At 43.5% G+C, this 23,096-nt stretch overlaps 1 protein-coding gene across 1 annotated transcript in view; it reads right to left on the bottom strand.

The window, feature by feature from the left end:
• The window catches only part of LOC135213896 (uncharacterized), a 141,453-nt gene that overhangs the window by 25,037 nt on the left and 93,320 nt on the right, over positions 1-23,096 (bottom strand). Inside the window, exons 5-8 of the mRNA XM_064247992.1 lie at positions 3,813-4,002; positions 3,502-3,631; positions 2,797-3,018; positions 2,024-2,136 (exon numbers count right to left, since the gene is read on the bottom strand). Of these exons, the coding sequence (XP_064104062.1) occupies positions 2,024-2,136; positions 2,797-3,018; positions 3,502-3,631; positions 3,813-4,002 (655 nt within the window). The remainder of the gene's footprint in view (positions 1-2,023; positions 2,137-2,796; positions 3,019-3,501; positions 3,632-3,812; positions 4,003-23,096) is intronic.

Genomic DNA, 23,096 nt, shown 5'->3' with positions numbered 1-23,096 from the left:
ACATGAAAATGTGTGCAATTTCATGTAGAATGCTTCAATAAACAACCCATGGTTGTAGCTTTTATTAGTTTTGAAATATTGTCATATAAATACCAATAAATAGAAAAAATTCGACCTTTGGTCAACTTTAACTCAACCGAAATGGTTGAAAACTGCAATTGTAAGCTACAACACTTACAGTCTAGTAATATTTAATCAATTACATTCATTTTGCAACAAACGGGAAGTCTCTAGCACAATATTTCGATTTATGGTGAATTTTTTTAAACAACTTTTTTTTACGTCCGCGCGTTATGAGTTCATGCATCATATTGTGATAATATTTTCTGTGTTGCTTTGATCGTTTTACAATTTTTTAAATACCAAAATCATCGCAATATAGTGTACAATACAACGAAAAAATAATTAATTAACTCATTAGCTTTAACAGTTTTGCTCACAGCGTGATTTGTATAAAATTATATAAGAAATTTTTTTCACGCTGTCATGTATTCCAATATTTATATATGATAATATTTTTTTCCATTTCTGATGGTTGCATACTAAACTTAGGCAATGACAAAAAAAGGAGCCCAACGCTCGCAAACGCTGCCGTCACACGGGAGACACTTTCGGAAATACCGGCTCGGCGTTTAAGGGTTAAGCAACTGACTTGTCAGAAGCATATATTTCATACTGCCTCCTGTGTTTCTCAGAAAGCTTGTAACGTTTTGTGACAAAACTATTATATCCAATTTTTTATGACAAGACTATTATATCCAAGTGTTTAAACAATTTCTTCTTCCTTCTCTGGAATACTGTTCTCCTTCTTGGTCTTTGGGTGTTGATTCTCAAATCAAATTCATGGACATTTATGCCATCAGTCAAGTTAATTTTACCAACTCCTAATATTAATTTATGGCATAGACATAAAGTGAGTTCATTATGTTTGTTGCATCAAATATACCATAACAACAAACTTCCTCCGCACTTGACTTTACCTGACCTAGCTGTTTTACATGGATGGATGGATGTATGAGTTTTTGGGCAAAAGCCCAGGCACTGGGGCCACAGAAGACATTCAGCGCCGCTAGCTGTTTTGGCTCACAACACTACTAAGCCGGCTGCTGCTGCAAACAGTAGATAATTTTCTATTATCAGGTTTAATACTACTCAGCTTGCTGTGAATTTTATCTTTGTTACGAATTCAATGTGGAATACTTTATCTAGTGCAGCTGGGGAACTTTCTGATCACCAAATGTTTACAAAAGGAGGAAATTCATCCTGCTGTCTGCTGATGTTACCTGAATTAGAGTGTATCAATTTTCTTTTCTATTCCCTTATATTTATTTATCTATCACTTTTCCCTGTAAATTCTCTCATTGCAGAATGATTTTCCCTTGGAGCCTTCTTGGGTTTTATAGTCTTTTGACTCTGTCCATATGGGTTTTCAGCTGAAGATTTAAAGAAAGAAAGGAAGCAGCAAGGCGAATACGTATTCATGGAAATGCTGAGAAAACAATGGAAGATAGGACATTTATGAAGACCTTAACCACTTAGCAATAAGAGCCATAAAGTGTACAAGACGGAAGATAGTGAGATCTCAGTTCATCTAATTCCATAATGGGAAAATTCAAAATCAAAATGTTAAATGACTATGAAGATGAAGTAAAGTCACCACAATGCTTCCTCCATTCATGAAGCAGTGAATAAATAGACAAATCACCAACATCTTTTGGAACAAACCACTTCACATTCAGTATATATAGTAAATGGCACTGTAGCTCCCACATATACTGTACACAAAATCTACCTTGCAGACGTAAAAACTGAAGTTAGTCAAATTAATTTTTCGACATTTTTATTAAAAAGTTACCTTAAGTTAGAAAATGACAGAAGTTTCTGTTCATTTCTAATCTTTTGAATTCATGTACATCTGTTCATTTCTAAACTTTTGTAAGTCTGATAGCCAAGCTCTAATTACGGGGTAAAACATCATTATTGTATTAAAATCAATTATAACTGTATAATGCAAATTACTTACCCTTTCATCAGGATCAACATCTGATTGGAACGTGTTTTCTTCCCTCGCCTTCCTACACCTTCCCGCACTGAGCCAGTTCCACCGATTTTCTCATTTTCACTATCAGGTACACCCTGCAAAGAATCATACGACTCTCAGTAAAAATATGTTCTTACAGCTGTCTTGGTTTGAAATTACCAACTGTTAAAACAAAAGAATGACTTCTCACTGCAAAAAGTAAGCATTATACTGTAATACAGTATGTAATGCTATGACACTTGTAACAATGCATTCATCTCTTTCCAAAACTAGGATTGAAGAGTCAACATAGTTTCAAAAAGCCATAATTCAGTGGATTTCAAGCTGCTGTACTACAAATACATGACATAACCATTGCCACTAAGAAAAAAAACTATAGTGGTCCCCTGCAAATAGTTAGAACCCGTGAACAGAACCCCTATAAAAATGCTTTAAACCTCCCATTTTGTAAGTTAAAACTCAAGAAAAACCCACTAAAAATTTTTATACCTGGTTTTTTAATAGTTTTATCAGTGTATTTTATGGAAAAAAAAAAAAAAAATTGTGGATATTTTTCATAAAATAATGCGACAAATAGGCAAATTTTCTGCAATTAATGAAGAGAAATTTTCCAGAGAGAAATCCACGAATGCGTGAGTCCACGAATCTGGAGAATGCGATCCACTGTACTCACTATGCACATCACAGAGCATTTCTAAACTCCTGATATCAGAACAAAACCGTTTCCAATAATTGCATCAAAGCAGTCTACTTACTGGGTCCTCTATTGCTTCTTCCTCTGCCTCATAGTCTACATCCATCTCTGGCTCATTTACTTCGTCAGAATCAACAGCATCGTCGGACTGAACCAGTGAGGCAAGCTCACTTTTGTCTGTAACATCCACCCAGCTCTCATCCTTATAAACTTCAAGCCCTAAACCTCCTCTCTTTTCTTCAGGAACCTCGTCAGACGTTGGAGGTCTGGCTGCCATCTTTGCCTTGAATAAAATCATCAGTGCTATAATAACTTTCATGGATACAACATTCATTGAATAGAATGGCTTTTTCACTGTTAACCAGCCTTTTTGAAATTGCCTCATATTTTCTAATTATTTTCTTCACTTCATTGTTCAGGTTACTAATGGACACATAATGGGGTTCTTCCATTTACGCCAGTATTTTTACACGCGATCAGCCGTTTCGTCAACCTATACGTATCACTGGCGTAAATGGAAGAACCCCATTATGTGTCCATTAGTAACCTGAACAATGAAGTGAAGAAAATAATGAGAAAATATGAAGAAATTTTAAAAAAGCTGGTTAACAGTGAAAAAGCCATTCTATTCAATGAATGTTGTATCCATGAAAAATTGTGCCCTAAAAGTAATAACTCTCATGTATCACAATAAAATTCAAGAACAAATATATATATAAAAAAAATTAGCAAACATATACATACAGTACAAATACATTTTACAAACCTTCAGCTCCGTTGGAAGATAACCAATCAAGTTGTTATACAAACTGACTGGCACGGGACAACGGCAAATAATGTGAGCTACCCAACAAGCTTTACATTTATTTTTTGGAGTCTCATCAAGTTCATAGCACCTAAACAGGAATTCACATAATTAAAAATACAAGTTAAAAAATAAGCAATATATAATATACAATACATAATCAAAATAAATCTTCACTAATGGTAGGTTTTCCTATTTAATTTGATTTTCTAAGAATATTTCACTATGAAACAATCAGTACTAATGCAAGGATACTACAAGAGAGCACTTACTTTCCCCCTTTGGTACAATCAACCACCCATGGCTGTTTTTTGAAACGCTGGTAGAACTGCCTGCATGCTTCACAGGCAACTACTCCAGCAATTCTAGTAATTCCTCTATGTATGGAATAAAACCGTGTGGCCTTGCAGACCCCGCACTCAACTCTGATTCTCTTCATGGCTGCTTTACCCTCTTCTGTACCTGGGCATTTCACAAAAAAATATTAAAAATATTTTATGCCTGAAAGTACAGTACATACATACATACAATATATATACTAATGTAGCACATTTCTGAAAGGTTCACAGGATGTTCTGCTATACTTCCAAAATCATATAATTTTTCTACAGATTTTTTTTGCAAGCTAAACCTATCTATGACATTATTGTAAGACTAATACCGTATACCCAAGTTTAAAATACCTATAAGTAAAGTATGGCATAAAGTTTCAAAACAAAAATTACTTTTGAAATTTGGGGTAAAATATACTTTTCACTCTATATCACACTTATTTGAAAACTGAAGACAGCCAATCCAAATGCAGTTTTACAACATTACTGCAGCAGTACTGTCCACTCGACAATTCCAGTCTTGTTCCACATATATGCCACCCTACTCTTGAACAAGAAGGTTTTATTAAAATTTAAAATATTGCTCAGAGAATGGTCTTCAGGGAATACCTTACAATTATGTTCTCTTTATCTCCTCGAGGGAGATGTACTTCTTGTGGTAGCAGAACCACCACAGGAGGTTTCATTCCTCAGGGGACATTTACAGTGGTCCCCAGTATTCGCGGGGGATGCGTACCAAAACCCCCTATGAATGTTTAGAATTTGTGAATAGTAATTGGAACCCCTATAAAAATGCTGAAAACTGCCTATTTTGGTAAGTAAAGTAAAAAAAAACCACTAATAATTTTTATAACTAGTTTTTATAGCAATATTTTACTAGAAATAGTGCTAAAGAGACGTATTTCCTCGCCCAGAAATAGATTTTTCCTACGTCAAAATCCCTTTTTAAGGTTATCTTAAACATTTTACCATTAAAAATATAGACCTACAGCATTATTTCTGATCGAGAGCAAAATTAATAAATAATAATGGATAGAGAGAGAGATGAGAGAGGAGAGAGAGAGAGAGGCGAGAGAGAGAGAGAGAGAGAGAGAGAGAGAGAGAGAGAGAGAGAGAGAGAGAGCATTGAATGGCAACATCATAATACTGACCATCAAGAGTGAAATTATGAATTATTTCTGAGACAGAGAGAATAATAATGGAGAGAGAGAGAGAGAGAGAATAACGCCTAGACTCCCGACTCTTTCCCCTCCCAATTCATATATCAAACTGTCATTCACTCCACCGCCCTCCTTCCTCCAAGTGGATTAAAAGATTGGGAATAGCCATTTTTTATTAATCTTATTAATATTTGAAAATTATTTATAAGGTAAATAATTTATTTATACTACAAAACAAATAAATATACAAGTGTGAGAGAGAGAGAGAGAGAGAGAGAGAGAGAGAGAGAGAGAGAGAGAGAGAGAGAGTTAACCTTACTTAAAAGTGAAATGGATACGTTATTGTATTTCTTTAAATGTACTATCATATGAATTTTGAAATTAGTTATTATTATTATGCAAAAATATTAATAAACATATACATACACGTGTACCATATAAATTCTCTTATCTCATTAAGAGAGAGAGAGAGAGAGAGAGAGAGAGAGAGAGAGAGAGAGAGAGAGAGAGAGAGAGAGAGAGATTGCATGATCTAGAGTGGACAACACAACCTAGTTGGCAACTTTCACCCCCTCCTGTCACATTACTTGATATATTTTGACAGCTGTTGGACCCCAGCCATCTCAGCTTGGCTACCTGGAGTTCAAAGACAAGATGGGGGGTGGGTAGAGAGGATTTTCTTTCATTCTTACATATTTTTTATTTATAAATTAAAATCTTGCTAATTCACTTTACTATTTTCTTTAATGAATGGTTATTATTGCAATTCACATTAATATTGATATTTGAAAATTAGTAAATCATTTATTTATCATACAAAAAACATACATCTCTGTAAGAGAGAGAGAGAGAGAGAGAGAGAGAGAGAGAGAGAGAGAGAGAGAGAGAGAGAGAGAGAGACTATCGTAGTATTTCTGTAAAATGCTTTCACATATGATTTTTGTAATTACAGTTATTATTATTATTTGAAAATATTAATAAATATATTATACATACATGTACCATAAAAATCTCTCATCTCAGTAAAGAGAGAGAGAGAGAGAGAGAGAGAGAGAGAGAGAGAGAGAGAGAGAGAGAGAGAGAGAGAGAGAGAGAGACTCCTTCCCCTCCTGTCACATCTACTTGATTTATATAAAAGCTTTAATACCTGGAGTTAGAGAGAGAAGACTGGGATTTCCTTCATTCTTACATAATTTTTTAAATTTATAAACTAAGATCTTACTAATTCACTGCAGTATTTTCTTTAATGAATTGATTGCTCTTTAAAGACATTAATGTTAATATTTGAAAATTAGCAAATTATTTACTTAACATACATCATTGTAAGAGAGAGAATTATTATTGTTATTATGTGATATCATTTAATCTCATTAAACTTACTAATACTAATGCAGTATTGATCAATATTAATATTTGAAAATTAGTAAATCATTTTTGTATCAGGAAAATAACATCAAAATACAGTAATTAGTGATTATTCATTGTCAGAAAACTCGCGAATAGGCGAATCCCTCTCAAATAATGGGTAGATATGATCCAGAGAGAAATCAGCGAATCCGTGAGTCCGCGAATCCGGAGAACGCGAATACGGGGGGCCAACTGTACGTGTACCGCAGATGTGCGAATTTCCCACAAATAATGAGTAAATATGGTCTAGAGAGAGAAATCCGCGAATCCATGAGTTCCGAATCCGGAGAACGCAAATACGGGAGCCCACTGCAATTCCTTATGCTCTATGGTAACCATGGAGTCAATAGCTCAATTGTTGTATGTGCTGCACCATCTATATTATGACCATCCAACATATATTAGGTTAAGAAATACAGTACAGTTGACACCTGTTTATTTGTGGTTCAGCATTTGCGGACTTTTCTTTGGAACATATATTCACATTATTGGTGGAAAATTTGCCTATCCACAGATTTTTTTATAAGCAATTATTGTGCATACTTACATATTTTTGTGACTGTCTTAAGATGATAGTTTAAGGCATATTTGGTGCTTGAACTATATTAAAATAAACAGCTGTAAGTATTCCAGAGGGGTCTTTGGTGTTTAAACTATTCAAAATGACAAATTTTCTAATACATTTTGTATTTATCATAGCTACAAACCTGAGGCCTTAACAATAGGATAATTTCTAGCGCCTAGCTGGATCCGGTTAAAAAACAGATGAAAGCAAGGAATCTTGTGATATCCGGCAACGCATGCGTGGATCGGGTGAAGGATGGTCGAAGACCATTGACCTATGATCACGCATCAGTCTTTCCCAACTCAGGATGTCGTAACACATAGAGGGGCAGCTAGAGGCAGGCAGCATAATGTTAAGACCTCAGGTTTGTACCTATGAAAAATACAAATTGTCTTAGAAAATTTGTCATCTGTTCATAAGCGAACAAACCTTCAGTCTTAACAATAGGATAAGACTCATACTTGGAGGGAGGTATAAGACATCCTAGACTGGCTGGGGTCCTACCCACCAGTCCAACTCTCAAAAGGAATGGTTTTTGGAGAGGGACTGAAGCCCGTTGAGAAGCTAAATAAATTGATATCTAACCACTCAGACCCTGAGTGACGTACAATGATATATGGGATAACCATTGTATAGGGAATCAATGAGAAACTTTGACTATCCAATAACAAACCAAGACACCAGGGTTTGTATTACTCCCAACCCCTCCTTGCCAAGGAGTGGAGCATATGCTACCAAATAGCGGGTAAGATATTTGTATATTGCACGACCACACTATCAGTATGACTACCTTACTCACCTGTATCAGACCAGTCCAGCGAATGACGTGTCTATTCCTTAAGGGGACCGTCCGCTATGTTGTGTATTTTTATTTTTTTTTTATTATACAAAATACATAATTTCCATATATGTTTTAGATATATATAATACCTTCATCATACAAAAATTTCAAGTCATTTGAGCAAAAACTATTAGTTTTATTAGCAAAAATTATAATTAAAAAAAAAAAATTTAGGTAGCGATTTCTCCGCTAATATGACATCAGTTGTATTGAAAATCATACCATAAAAACTACTTTATATACGGAATAATCCTGTGTAAACAGAATTTTGATTTTTGATTTTTTTTAATGAATTTTTTTTTTTGTCTACACTCAAAAAAATCGTAAAAAAAAGAAATAAAGAAAAAATTGGCTCACAAGGAATTATGGGATTTTTATTCCTCTTTCCAATGATGAATTATGGGATTTTTATTCCTCTTTCCAATGATATCTTTCTCTCTAAAATTGGATAATAAATAACTGAGTAATAGCTACCAACATGGGAATAAGTATGTTTTTGAGTTATGAGCTCCCAAAGATTTGCTATGTAAATTTTTGCTTTTTTCTTATAAAACGTTAAAACAACATTATTATAATTACTTTATTTGTACTTTTATTGTTGATTTCTACATCAAGAATCCTGGTCCTACCCCTAAAAGTGGTATTAATACCCTAAGCGTGACACAAGACAATGATGTTGACGGCGTGACATGAGAATGAGGGAGCCGATAACAATGAATTTTCGTGTTTTTCTTTCAGCACACTCCTGGCCTTCGCTAATTTTGCTAGCCTTAGTTGCTGAGTAGCCTTCTTTATCTTAGGTAACTTCGGCATTGCTATAAGTTCACTAAGAAGTTATAAAAACAACGTAAATAGCTAGTAACCAAACGCAAGTGAGTAAGTGCGTGCAACTACTTTGACGTCTGTGGCGTAACCGAGTCATTCTCTGAGTCTCGCCTATAAATAACCGCTCTGAGCTCGCCTCTCACTCACACTACCTTTCATTGCTACCAGATGTATGAGAATTTCAAAAAAAAATATGAAAAAATCGCTGTATATATGCAAAAATAAACACGCAAAAACGATCCTGTCAAACTCAGTCATACAGACAACGCAATTACGATGACGTCATCATTTAAAAACCGCTATATCTTCATTATTTGTACAAATAATTGGCTGAAACTTCTGGAAAGCATGCACGTCATGTTTCCGCATAGATACAAATAATATCTCTAATTTTTATTTTTTCAAGTTGACATGTCATCCGCCATAGCGGACGGTCCCCTTAAACTGCCCGAAGGAAGAAGGAAAGGTACAAGAGAAAGGAGACCAGCCTACTCACTCATTCTCTCATCCACAAAATCATCTTAGGTAAGATACAAAGGTGCCCTGTTAAGGGCAACCATGAGTTACACAATTTGTTGGGCAGCCGCCACAGGACCCAGGGAAAACATGTCCGCAGATCTGTGGGCAACATCCTTAATATCGAAGAAGGTGAACGTGGACTGGCGTAACCAAGTACCACCACTCAGCACTCTATGTACAGCCAAGTTCTTTTTGAAAGCCAGAGGGACCAATACCTCTAACGTCATGTGCTCTAGCCTGCACAGACGTGGTGGTAGAATCATCAAGAGTCAAGTATGCCTGTCTGATGGCTTCCCGTATCCAAAAAGAGATAGTATTCTTAGATACCTCTTTCTTTGTACAGCCTGTGCTAACAAAAAGTCTGTGGCAGCCCGGTCTAAGGTGCAGAGTCCTTTTAAGATAGCAACGCAGAGCCCAGACAGGGCACAACAAAAGCTCTTGAGCATCACCACCCACATTGTCAGTCAATGAACCTGTCATCATGCACACATCGTCGTCAGTCAGTGAACCTGTCTTGGAAGATGCCAAAGCCAGAAGGAAAACTGTCTTGAGCATCAGGTTCCTGTCAGATGAGTGACACAAGGGCTCATATGGACTCTTAGTGAAGCTCTTAAGAGCCAAGGAAACATCCCACATTGGAGGCTTGAGCTCTCTAGGAGAACTCGACTGCTCAAACCCCTTAACTAGCAAGGAAAATTCCCAGGAAGAGGAGATGTCAATACCTCCGAGTCTAAAGCATAACACCAAACTCAGGGCCGCCATGTAGCCTCTAATGACAGAAACTGACAAACGTTATTCGTCTTTGAGGAAGGTTAAAAAGTCTGCTATTCGCTGAATAGAGGTTGCGAGTGGAGAAAAACCCCTTTTACGACACTAATCACAGTAGATCTCCCATTTGCCTTGGTAAACTGTGGAGGTCAACTTTCTAAGACTGCTGGACATGTGCCCAGCTGTTCTCTGAGAAAAGCCTCTTGCTCGGAGGAGACTCTTGATAGCCTCCAACCGTGAAGAGGCAGAGATTCTACTGACTAGTGGAACCTTTCCGTATGGGGCTAACACAGGAGATGTTGCCAAGGGGGAATCTCCCTCGGAACCTCTGACAACAGCAGATCTGGAAACCATTACGCCTGAGGCCACAGAGGGGCTACCAAAGTCATCCTGAGACCCTGTGAACTCATTAGCCTGTTCTGAACCTGACGAATCAAACAAAACAGAGGGAAGGCATACACCTCCATGTTGTCCCAGGGATGTTGAAATGCATCCTCTGCCAATGCTAAAGGATCTGGAACCACTGAACAGAACATCTCCAGCTTCCTGTTGAAATGTGTTGCAAAAAGGTCCAGCATGGGTCTCCCCCAAATCTGGAAAAGCTTGTCTGCCACCACTCCGTGCCTAGGATCTGATATCGGCGACTGAGTTTGTCTGCAACCACGGTCCGTTTCCCTGGGATATACCTGACTGAGAGGTCTACCGAATTGCTGACCACCCACTGGTGAAGCTCGATGGTCAAGGCATGAAGTTGACGTGAAACCAGGCCTCCCTGTTTGTTCACATAGGCTACCACTATGGTGTTGTCCGACATGAGAATGACAGAATGACCCTACCTTCCCCCGAAACTCCTTCAGACCAATATAAGCCGCCTTCAACTCCATGAGAATGACAATGACAGAATGACCCTACCTTCCCCTGAAACTCCTTCAGGCCCAGATAAGCCGCCTTCAACTCCAAGACGTTGATATGTTGCTACTTGCCCTCCAAACTCCAAACGCCTGACGCGATGAGGCCCCCTAAATGAACGCCCCAACCTGCAAGGGAGGCATCCGAGAACAGAAGGAAGTCCGGTGGAAGAGAACGCAGAGGGACACCCTTCAACAGAGATTCTGGTCGTCCAACCACCAAAGAAGGTCTTCTCTCACTTCCAGAGACAGAGGAACCATTGACCGGGGAGAGTCCCCGCTGGAGACCAGAATTCTCCCAGTCCCCATTGCAGAGACCGAAGATGAAGACGGCCATGAGGGACCAGCTTCTCCAGGGAAGACAACACTCCCAGAAGAACCTGCCACAGATGAGCTGACTGAAGTGACTCTGACAGGAAGTTGCGCGGTACCGCCCGCAACTTCTCCAATCTCTAATCTGACAGGAAAACTTTTGCCACTGTTTTATCGATGACCATGCCAAGGTAGAGAATCCTTTGAGTGGGTACAAGGTTCGACTTTTCCTGGTTGACTAATATGCCCAGTTCCAGACAGAACCGAAGAAGACGATCCCTGTCCTGCAGCAGCTTCTCCCTGGAAACTGCCAAGACTAACCAATCGTCGAGGTACCTCAGCAAACGGATCCCCTGAGCATGGGCCCAACTTGACATGAGAGAGAAGACCCTTGTGAACACTTGAGGGGCTGTCGTCAGCCCGAAGCACAAGAATTTGAACTCAAAGACCTTGTCCACAAGAGAGAAGCGAAGGAACTTCCTGGACGTGGGATGAACAGGGATTTGAAAGTATGCGTCCCTTGAGTCTATCAACAGCATGAAGTCACCTTCCCTCATAGCTGCCAACACCGAGCACGAGGTCTCCATCTTGAACCGTGTCTTCCTGATGAAGTGATTCAAGGTGGACAAGTCGATCACAGGCCTCCATCCTCCCGACACCTTGGGCACCAAGATGTGACCGTAAAACCCCAGGGAAGGACGCACTGCTTCATCTATCGCATCCTTGGCCAGTATTTTCTGCACTTCCTCCTGAAGAGCCAAAAACTTCAGAGAATCTGGAGGATATGCCTTCCTGATCTGCAGCTTGTCTGACAGAGGAAGAGAGAAGTCGAATGGCAGTAGGTATCCCACCTGAAGGACATCTACCACCCACTTCTCTGCCCCATAACTCAGCCACTTGGCCCAATGTCAGCCAGGCACCCCCCCACCCGTGGTGCAGGAGAGAGAGAGGCGCCTAACCTACCGACAGTCCCCTTTACCTCTGCCCCTTGGGGCCCTTCTTGGCTTAAAGGAACGAGAGCGAAAGGGGTGTTGATCTTCTGACTTAGGCTGTGTCGAACGTGAAGGCCCTGCAACTCTAGGTCCTTGATGGCCTACCAGGCGATGATCTCCTTGACTGCTGCTGGACAGGGGAAGGAGGAGGAGCCGGACGTCTCTGTGGACGAGACTCCGACTTAACATGGCCTGGTGCACCAGTCTGTCTTTGGTGTCAGCCTGGCGCCGGTCTATTGCATTCTCAAGCTCTGTCCGAGGAAACAAAAATTGGGACTCCAACAGATCTCTGTTCCCCAATGCCAGCAAGGACTCGGTGTCGAGCAATCTCTCCATCCTAGACAAAGTCCCGTCCCTTCTAATCAGAAGAAGATTAGCCCATACATTAACACTGAGGTGAGCCAAATACGAAAACGCTTTGCCCCCAGACTGCAACAGACTGGCAAGCAGGAAGGCACTCACCAACCCTTCCAGGGACCTGTCGGAAGCTATCTTGGCAATAATCACAGACCAGAGGTCCAGCCAAGAAACCGTCTCCAACATGGAGGCCGCTGTAGATGCCAATGCCGAGGCATCTCGCGTAGACAAGGACGGAGCCACCGACCTCACCTGTTCCAAAGTCAATCCCGGCTAGGCGAATGACGTCTGGGTTAAGATGGCGTGACAACAAAAAAGCAGAGCTCTTACCATAGTACTTCCTGTGTCTTGTGAGAGGCGGGGGTAGTAGTTTGGTAGAGCCCATAGAGCAAAGCGAACCGTCCTGGTCCAAAACAGAGGCGTTAACCTTCTGCAAGACCGATAGAACGTGCCCCAACAAAGGAAGCTGAAGAGATGATTTGGGGTCCTGAGTAGCTCCCACCAAGGCTTCTAAGCAAGGAGTGTAACAATTTGGAAAGTAGGACTCAGGCTCGGTCGTGTTACACTCCTTGCTTGGAGGCCTTGGTGGGAGCTACTCAGGACCCCAAATCATCTCTTCAGCTTCCTTTGTTGGGGCACGTTCTATCGGTCTTGCAGAAGGTTAACACCTCTGTTTTGGACCAGGACGGTTCGCTTTGCTCTATGGGCTCTACCAAACTACTACCCCCGCCTCTCACGAGACACAGGAAGTACTATGCTAAGAGCTCTGCTTTTTTGTTGTCACGATATCTTAACCCAGACGTCATTCGCCTGAAGCCGGGATTGACATTGGAACAGGTGAGGTCGGTGGCTCCGTCCTTGTCTCTGCAAGATGCCTCAGCATTGGAATCTACAGCGACCTCCATGTTGCAGACGGTTTCTGTCTTCCTTTTTCTCTTCAGAAAAGGAAGACAAAAACTCTTGCATGTCTCCCTCCTACTGCTCCGGCAATGGAGACCGAAGACAAGAAGGATGTGTAGGCTCCTCTAAGGCACCTCCCCCACCAAAATTAACGGAAGGGTTTGCAGCCAAACAGCCCGAAACCCCAACTAACCTGTCTGGTTAGTTGGGGCAAGACAAACCCACTATAACACTAAGAACATCACTTACTTCAACAGATGACTTCATATGTCCATGCATGGTCACGGGCGCGGCGGATGTAAGTACGTGAGATGGGGGGGAAACTCAAACACTCAAGATCGAAGGAGAATCCCTGAGAGTCGAATTCTTGGAAGCACTAGTGAGAGAGGAAGGCAAACACTCCTGCTGCAGCCAACTCCATGCTCAAGAAGAAGGAGCACTAACATCACATGCACAGGCTGGGGAGGTTGCAACACGCTCGCGATGTGCATGAACGGGGGAAGGGGGGGTGGTTTAACATGCCCAAGATTCGAGGCAGAGGACAAAGCATCTCCTGCAGATCGCACACCACTAACACTGCCCAAAACAACACCACTTTCGGGAACACATCCGCATTGTTCCTCCCTTGAAGGCGAAGGAAGCGCAAAGTCCTTAGCCTTCCAACGCTTGATGCGCCGACAGGGCATAGAGGGGGAAGAGGGAGAGGGAGAGGAAGACACCACTTGTTTTGTATGCGCACTCTACTCAGGAGGCGGTGACGAAGCAACACATTTCCTACCAGTCCTCCCAACCGATAAGGCAGCCAACTTCACATCCAATACAGTCCAACCTCTGAAGCACTGCCTAACATATGACCTCCGACTGATGGGCCAGAGAAGGCTCCGATGACAAGGAAGGGTGATGTAGCAAACTGGGTGGCAGTGATGACGTCACGGCTGAGAAAGGCTGATCAGAGACAACTGGGAGAGACGTCATCGACGGGAGTGACGTCACGCCACTGGCAGAGGAATACACAAAGACAGATCCCGTGACATCATCAACGCGGCTGATGCCCCAGCATCAATCTGACTCAAAGTAAAAGTAGCAGCAGACACTGAGAGCAATACAAGATGGCCGACTGATGCTACCCACGAAGACGAGGCCGGGAGGGGGGTGCGAGCCTCCACAAAATGCGCTAGCAACCCCTCCAAGGACGGGGGACCCCCTAGCCCGAGCGTCTTCCAAATCGCCGCCATTTTGGACGCCTCCAACTCTGGAAAAGAAGAGATTGATGAAAAAGCCTCACCCTTCTCGGGAATCAAATAAACTCCCAAGGAAGAAGGGGCTACATTACTAACATTAGTCTGGTGGCCTCCCGATACTTCCATTGACAAATCAATGGAAGAAAAGGAAGGAGACGCAGGGACAACACTACTACGAGGGTTGACTACTGCAGGAGATGAAACATCGGGAAGAGGCACAAAACCTTCCCAAGTAGGAAGAGTCAAAACCCTACGATGTTCTCTCTTGCCATAAAACGACCTCCACTGCTCCTTAGGCCATGTCCGGCATTCTGTGCAAGGATTCGTAATGGTACAAAAATTAGAAGGACACCTACTGCACGTGATGTGAGGGTTGGTCGCTGCCGAAGCCAGAAAACAACACAAGCGAAACAGGCAATGAGCCAGGAAAAGGCCGAGAGAGGTTAACAAAACTCTCGCTAAGGCGGTCAAAAGAAAGACTGATGTGTGATCATAGGTGAATGGTCTTCGACCATCCTTCGCCTGATCTATGCATGCGTTGCCAGTTATCACAAGATTCCTTGCTTTCATCTGTTTTTTAATCGGATCCAGCTAGGTGCTAGAAATTATCCTATTGTTAAGACCGAAGGTTTGTTCGCGTATGAACAATAGGCAGTTACAAGTGTTTTCAGAGTAGTTTTTGGTATTTGTGGGTGGGTTTGGTATGCATCTCCCGTGAATACCGGAGAATGACTGTACTTCACTACAGGATCCACTCAAATATTTTTCAATATTTCTGTTTTTCTGTTCTAAATTTCAGTACTGGACAGGATAATGTCAGGATAATGCATGTCTTAATGAAAAATTTCATACGATCAACTGGGCAGGGACAAAAAATATTTTATTCCAATCATGTATGCGTACATATTCATACATTCTTATGACAGTTTTTTGCCATCACCTTGTGGGCTCGACTCTTGGATATCTTCTTCTCACTGTTACTTGCACAGTTCTCCAGCTGTCCTTGGTATTCTTGATATCCTAAAATGCCCAGGCAACACCTACTCCTCCATGTTATGTCCCATAGACCACCCTCTCTTGTTTCTCCTTACAACTTCCAGCTTCTTCTGAAGATTCACCACCTTCCTTGCCCTCTTAAGGATGAGTTGGGGCCATACAAACAGAAAACAGCACCACACACAAAATAAAGAGCCCTGCAACTATAAGGAACATGAGCTTGGAAAGCACTGAGTAAGGAGACCACTTGCTACCCATTCAAAAAAAATGTTATTGTTAGTATACAATAAGGTTTTGTACATACTTACCTGGCAGTATATACTTAGCTATACGTTCTCTGACGTCACGACAGAATTCAAAAACTCGCGGCACAAGCGACAGGTAGGTCAGGTGATCTACCTTACCCGCACCGCTGGGTGGCGGCTGTAAGAACCAATCTCCCTTTCCAGCCAGAATTTTTCCTTCCACCGGTCTCCTGAGGGAGGCTGGGCGGGCGGGCCATCAATCGTATATATCTGCCAGGTAAGTATGTACAAAACCTTATTGTATACTAACAATAACATTTTTGTACATGAACTTTCCTGTCAGATATATACTTAGCTGATTGACACCCTTGGTGGAGGGAAAGAGACATTAATATAAATATGGAAAAAAGGGGAAAACAACACTAGTTGTAGGATGTAAATACAACCTTGGTTCTTACCTGTTTAGGCAGAAAGACTCGTAGTTACTGTCTATGAGTCTGCGTTGCCTTAAGAGCTTCAGCGAGGGCGTGACCTACAGCTGACAGACTCTTTGGGTCTATCAAAGGGATTTGGTTATCCGCTTACTTGATAGAATCCGAGCAGGATCTGTCAACGGGGATTCGCCCACTTATATGACAGAACCTAACCACTATCATTGCAAGGAGCTCAAACATAAACCGATCACCTAACCAATCTAATCATTGTTAGACTACGAAATGAAAAACATGCCTACCCGCATGTTCTTTCAAACAACCAAAAACTTACAACCTAACAGGGAAAAATATATATACTACAAAGGATATGTCTCAGCTCCCTGCCCCAGCACCGAATCCGCCGATACGTACGGGCCTAACCCGAAGCACTTTTCATACGTATTTTGACGTCTCTCAGATAGTGGTTTGCAAAGACTGAGTTGCAACGCCAGAATGTTGCCTTCATAATATTACTCAGGGATATGTTTTTGTTAAAAGTCAATGACGTGGCAATAGCTCTTACCTCATGAGCTTTGACCTTAAGAACTTTGAATTGACTTTCATCACATATCGCATGCGCTTCTTTCACCAGGCTTCTGATAAAGAAAGAAAGCGCATTCTTCGAAAGAGTCCTCCTTGGATCTCTTACAGAGGCACCAAAGGTTGACATCATTGCCCTTAAGTTTTTTCTTTCTCTGTAGATAGAATTTTAAACTTCGTACTGGGCAAAGTGACCTCTCTGCTCCTCGCCTACTAATGCAGACAAGCCTTGTACTGCAAAGCTCCTAGGCCAGGATTTGAGGGGTTCTCGTTCTTGGCCAAGAACGAAGGAAGGAACAAACAGAATAGACTGCATCTCCTCCTGAATCCCACATTTCCTTCTAGTGCATGGAGTTCACTAACCCTCTTTGCGGAAGCCAATGCCATGAGAAAAATTGTCTTCTTCGTGAGGTCTCTAAACGGCAGCAGCTGAGGCGGTTCGAACTTATTGGACCTCAGGTAACGTAGCACTACATCCAGATTCCAACTCGGAATCCCTGGAGAAACCTTCTTGGATGTTTTCAAACGATCTTATTAGATCATGAAGGTCCTTATCTTCTGAAATGTTTAAGTTTCTGTGCCTAAACACTGCAGATAGCATGCTACGATAGCCTTTAATGGTTGATACCGCCAATCCACTTTCTTCCCTAAGGAAAAGTAAGAAGTCTGCTATTTGGGGGTCACAGAGGTACCTGGAAGAGGGAAAAGTGATGGTTCCTACACCATCGCCGAAAGACGTCCCACTTCGATTGGTAGACTCTAAGGGTAAGAAGGCCTTCTTGCTGCTGCGATAGCCGTTGCAACTCTTGCAGAAAAGCCTCTCGTTCTGACCAAACTTTTGACAGTCTGAAGCCAGTCAGATCTAGAGCGGGGAGGTTTTTGTGATACCTCTCGAAGTGGGGTTGTCTGAGCAGATCGATCCTCTGTGGTAATGTTCTCGGAAGATCTACTAACCATTCCAGTACCTCTGTGAACCATACTTGTGCGGGCCAGAACGGGGCTACCAGCGTCATCCTTGCTGCCTCCCGATCTGCAAATTTCTTTAGAGTCTCTCCCAGTATCTTGAATGGAGGAAAAGCATACATGTCTAGACCCTTCCAATCTAGTAGAAACGCGTCTATCGACACTGCCCTCGGGTCCGATATCGGAGAGCAGTAGTTGGCTATCCTCGCATTCTTGGCTGTGGCGAAGAGGTCTATATGAGGCTTGCCCCAAAGCTTCCACAAGGTCCTGGCAAACATCCTCGTGAAGAGTCCACTCTGCAGGCAGGACTTGGTCTTTCCTGCTTAGGAGGTCTGCTCTGACGTTCTTTTCTCTCTGTACGAACCTGGTAAGGAGACAAATCTTCCTTTGCTCTGCCCAAAGCAGAAGTTCTTTTGCTGTCTCGTACAGGGAGAAAGAGTGAGTCCCCCCCTGCTTCCTGATGTAAGCCAGGGCCGTGGTGTTGTCCGAGTTGATCTGTACTGCTGAAGCTAGGAGTGGGGCTCGAAAGCTTTCAAAGCTAGCCAAACCGCCATCAGCTCCTTCTTGTTGATGTGCCAGGTCACCTGTTCCTTCTTCCAGGTGCCTGACACTTCTCTTGAGCCGAGCGTTGCTCCCCAACCTGTTTCCGAGGCGTCGGAATACAACACTTGGTTGGGGTTCGGAATGTGAAGGGACATCCCTTCTGCAAACCTGAGAGGGTTGGCCCACCAAGAGAGGTCCTTCTTGATTTCCCTTGAGATCTCGAAGGAGAACTCTAGGTTTTGCGAACGACACCTCCAGTTTCGATGTAGAAAGAACTGGAGAGGTCTGAGGTGCAACCTTCCTAGAGAAAGGAATTGCTCCAACGAGGAGAGTGTCCCCAACAAACTCATCCACTAACTCCCTCGCTGTGCATACTTCTTTCTCTAGGAAGGCTTTGACTTTCTCTGACCCTCGGGCTATCCTTTCTGGAGACGGAAAAGCCCGAAAATCCAGAGAAGCAATCCGAATCCCCAGATAGATACGATCTTGACTGGGGATCAACTGAGACTTTTGAAAGTTCACCAAAAGTCCCAGAGAACTTGCCATGAAAAGGGTCTTTTGTAGGTCCTCCAAACATCTTTTCTGCGACTTGGCTCTGATAGCCAGTCGTCCAAGTAAAGGGACACTCTGACTCCCTCCAAATGTAGCCATCTTGCTACATTTTTCATTAAGCCTGTGAAGACCTGAGGGGCTGTTGAAAGGCCGAAGCACAAAGCCCTGAACTGGAATATCCTTCCTCCCATCATGAACCTGAGGTATTTCCTTGAAGATGGATGGATAGGCACATGGAAGTAAGCGTCCTGAAGATCTAGGGACACCATCCAGTCCCCTGGCCGAAGGGCCGCCAACACTGAGGATGTCGTCTCCATGGCGAACTTCCTCTTTTCTACAAAGAAATTCAGGGCGCTTACATCCAGAACCGGTCTCCATCCTCCTGAGGCTTTTGGAACTAGAAAAAGGCGGTTGTAAAAGCCCGCTGAGCAAGGGTCGTTCACTAGCTCTATAGCCTCTTTCTCGAACATTTGTTCCACTGCTTGTGTTAAAGCAAGGCTCATGATGGGATCCCTGTACCTGGCCACCAACTCCCTCGGAGTCGTTGTCAACGGTGGTCTTTCGTAAAGGGAATCAGATATCCTTTCCGGATAATCGAGAGAGACCAGTTGTCCGCTCCTCTCTTTGCCCAGGCTTCCGAGAATCTTAGAAGTCTGGCACCTACTGGTGTTTGAGGACTACTTCCCTACTTCTTAGCTCTGGCAGAGCGTGAGAAGGATCTACCTCTCTTGAAAGGTCTATTACCTCTCGAGGTAGAGGCTCTAGAAGGAGGGCCCCCTCGAAAGGGCTCCTGTCTAGCTGGAGTCTCCTTCTTCGTCTGGAAGGAGGTCCTAGGCTTCCGTGCCGACTGCGTGAGCATGTCCTGAGTCGCCTTCGCAGAGATAGATCCTGAGATGTCCTGTATTATCTTCTTCGGAAATAGCAGAGGCGAGAGCTGCGAATACAGAAGAGAGGCTCTTTGGGCATGCGAAACAGACTTAGTCAGGAAAGAGCAGAAGACTGATCTCTTCTTAAAGGATCCCTGCTCCAAACAGGGAGGCTATTTCACTCGATCCATCTCTAACTGCTTTATCAATGCACGTTAGAACACTGTTGAGATCTTCTGGCGAAATAGCATCCGGGTTCTGAGTCTTCTTAGCCAAGACCCCCAAAGACCAGTCAAGGAAGTTGAAGACTTCCAAGACTCTAAACATTCCCTTCAGCAGGTGGTCAAGCTTGTTCATAGCCCAGGTAGTCTTAGCAGACAAAAGAGCCGAGCGTCGTGCTGCATCTACCAGAGAAGAGAAGTCCGCATCCGCCGATGAAGGAAGACCCAGGCCTAGGGGTTCTCCAGACTCATACCCCAAAACCCCAGTCTGCCCGTAAGCTTGGAAGGAGGGAAAGAAAACACAGTCCTTCCTTTCTCTTCCTTAGAAAGCAGCCAATCACCAAAAACCTCTCAAAGCCTTCTTCATTGAGATGGTTGGCTTCATCCTCACACAAGAGGAAACTTTCGTCTTCTTCGAAGTCGAGAATAAAGAGAGAGGAGACGGAGGAGCGACGGGAGTAAGGGAGTCTCCAAACTCTTGAAGAAGGAGATCTGTAAGGATCTTATAGGACGAAACTGACGAGTCCTTCACCAAATCCTCTCTGAAGGTTCAACTTCATCCACTGAAGAACCCTCCGCTTCTTTACGAGGGCAGTTAGCCTTCTCTAAAGAAGTGCGCCTGTCCAGAGAGTGTCTAGTAGCAGACTGGCGCCTATCAGGGGAAGCCAAGAGTTTCTGGAGAGCTCCTCTCGAATGAGCCTCCCTTCCTACTCTGATGAGTGTGTGCTCTTTGATCCTTAATCCTACTCCTAGAATTCCGGGCTTCCAAAGGGAGCGCCTGCTAGGAGAGGAGAGCCTACTATGCTCAAGGCGCTTCTCAGGATCCATGCGCCTGTTCAAAGGAGAGCGGCTGCCAAGCGAGCTGCGCCTACCATGAGGCGAACGCCTACTAGGCTCTTGGCGCCTACTTACAGGAGAGCGAAGCCCTGGAGAAGGTCGCCTACTAGGTGACCGGCCTGGCGTCTACCATGCTCCACAAACTTCGTCCAGACTTGTGTGCCTCTTCAAAAGGTAGTCTCCCAGACGAGACATATCTTTCAGGCTCTACACGCCTGTCCTGAACAGAGCGGCTAAAAGGAGAGCCGCGCCTATCAGGTAGAAAAAGCGCCTATCCTCCGCACCACGCTTGGGAGCGGGAGAGCGTCTACTTGGGGAGTAAGCGCCTACTAGGCTCAAGGCGCCTAACAAAAGGCGAGATCCTGTCTCTTGACGAATCCATCAAAGAGTAGGCTCTCTTATCCGGAGAATGAAGGATCTTCGGAAAAGAGCGAGAAGACGAGGCTGTACGCCTGTCTTTAGACGAACGCCTACTAGGCGCTAGATCCCTTCCTACTGGAGAGATGTAAGTCACCAGGAGAAAGCTTCTTGGGCGATTGACGCCTGGAAGACGACAAGCGTCTGCCGAGGGAAGAGCGCCTCCTTCCATCCGCTGATACAGGAGAGAGAACCGACTCAGACTGCGACGGTAACCACAGGCGAAGGAATCCTAGACTTCTTGACAGGGAGAGAGACGTCTTTCCGACGCGTTCCTCCTGCCAAGGAGCCCGCCAGCGCCGAAATCTGCGCTTGCAGTCCAGCAAGAATTCGAGCTGGAGATCTTGCAAAATCCTCCACCGGAGAAGAGGCTCGAAGCCTACTATGAGGCGGTCGAGAACTCCTGCTCCATCCTGGGTTTCTTGATCTCTACTTCCGGCTCTTCTGGAAAAACTTCCGGGCTGGAAGGAAAAGCGCCAGGAGCCTTCCAGGCTCTCTTCAGCGGTCGCGAAGAATCCGAGGCGCTCCATCCTCTTCTAGGCAAAGGTGAGGAAGAAGAAGAGAAGCATTGTCGCAATACCTCCTTCTTCGCGCGAACAAGGGCAGCCTGGGTACGAACATCAGGATCTACCGAGGGGACGCCTGATCGGTGGGAGTTCTCCCTAACCTTCCTGCGCTGTTGACTTTCCTCCTCCACTGGGACTGGGAGTCTGGAAGAGGTCTAGGCCTGGAAGCATTAAGGAGCCGATCAGACGCACCCTCCACTGCACTGGGGTCACTGCACAATTCACCTTCATACTCTTACCTTGCAACCGAACGAATCTTCTTTTCCATGCTAAGGATCGTGGCTCTCATGGTTGCCACTTCCGTAGTCGTATCCTTAGGTTCGATGCAGGGCGCAGGAGCTGAAACTGGAGAAGGTTCTAATGCTACAACAGGATTTTCTTCTACCTCGCTAATACGAGACTTACTAGAACTCCTAGACGAAGCCTTTCTCACCCTGTCTTTCTCTAACTTCCTCAAGTAGGAAGAAAGAGCCTTCCATTCACCCTCATCCAACTTCTCACACTCATTACACGGGTTAACAAAAGAACATTCTTTCCCTCTACATTTAAAGCAAACTGTGTGAGGATCTACCGTAGCTTTCGGTATAGTCACCTTGCATTCATCCATAGAGCACACCCTAAACATAGAAGATTTCTTAACCTCTAACTCAGACATCTCGAAATCAAAGAAAAATCCAAATCAATATCCAAAAACAATCCACAAATGCGTATGCCAGCCAACAAGATCAGGTACTTCACCGAAAGTCAGTCCAAATAAATCCACGGCAACGAGAATCGAATAAAGCTGTCAGGAGGTAACAACCACAGGTGTAGTCGTCACCGGCGACAGAAAAATTCTGGCTGGAAAGGGAGATTGGTTCTTACAGCCGCCACCCACGGCGCTAGTAAGGTAGATCACCTGACCTACCTGTCGCGTGTGCCGCGAGTTTTGTTTTGAATTCTGTCAGTGACGTCAGAGACGTATAGCTAAGTATATATATCTGACAGGAAAGTTCATGTACAAAAATGGCAACTGGGGCAAAGAGGAAAAGTGCTCTTTGTTACCAAGTGCAATACAATGGACCCCTCCGTATTCGCAAACTCACACGTTAGCGGATTTCTCTCGGAACGTTTCCCTGCATTATTCGCGGAAAATTTGCATATTCGTGGTATTTTTCTATGAGAAATATCCACAAATTCATGGTTTTTTATCAATTTCATCATAAAATGC

The sequence above is a fragment of the Macrobrachium nipponense genome, chromosome 43 (genome assembly GCF_015104395.2).
Source record: "Macrobrachium nipponense isolate FS-2020 chromosome 43, ASM1510439v2, whole genome shotgun sequence".
Classification (NCBI taxonomy): domain Eukaryota; kingdom Metazoa; phylum Arthropoda; class Malacostraca; order Decapoda; family Palaemonidae; genus Macrobrachium; species Macrobrachium nipponense.
This window is presented reverse-complemented; position numbering and strand designations above follow the sequence as displayed.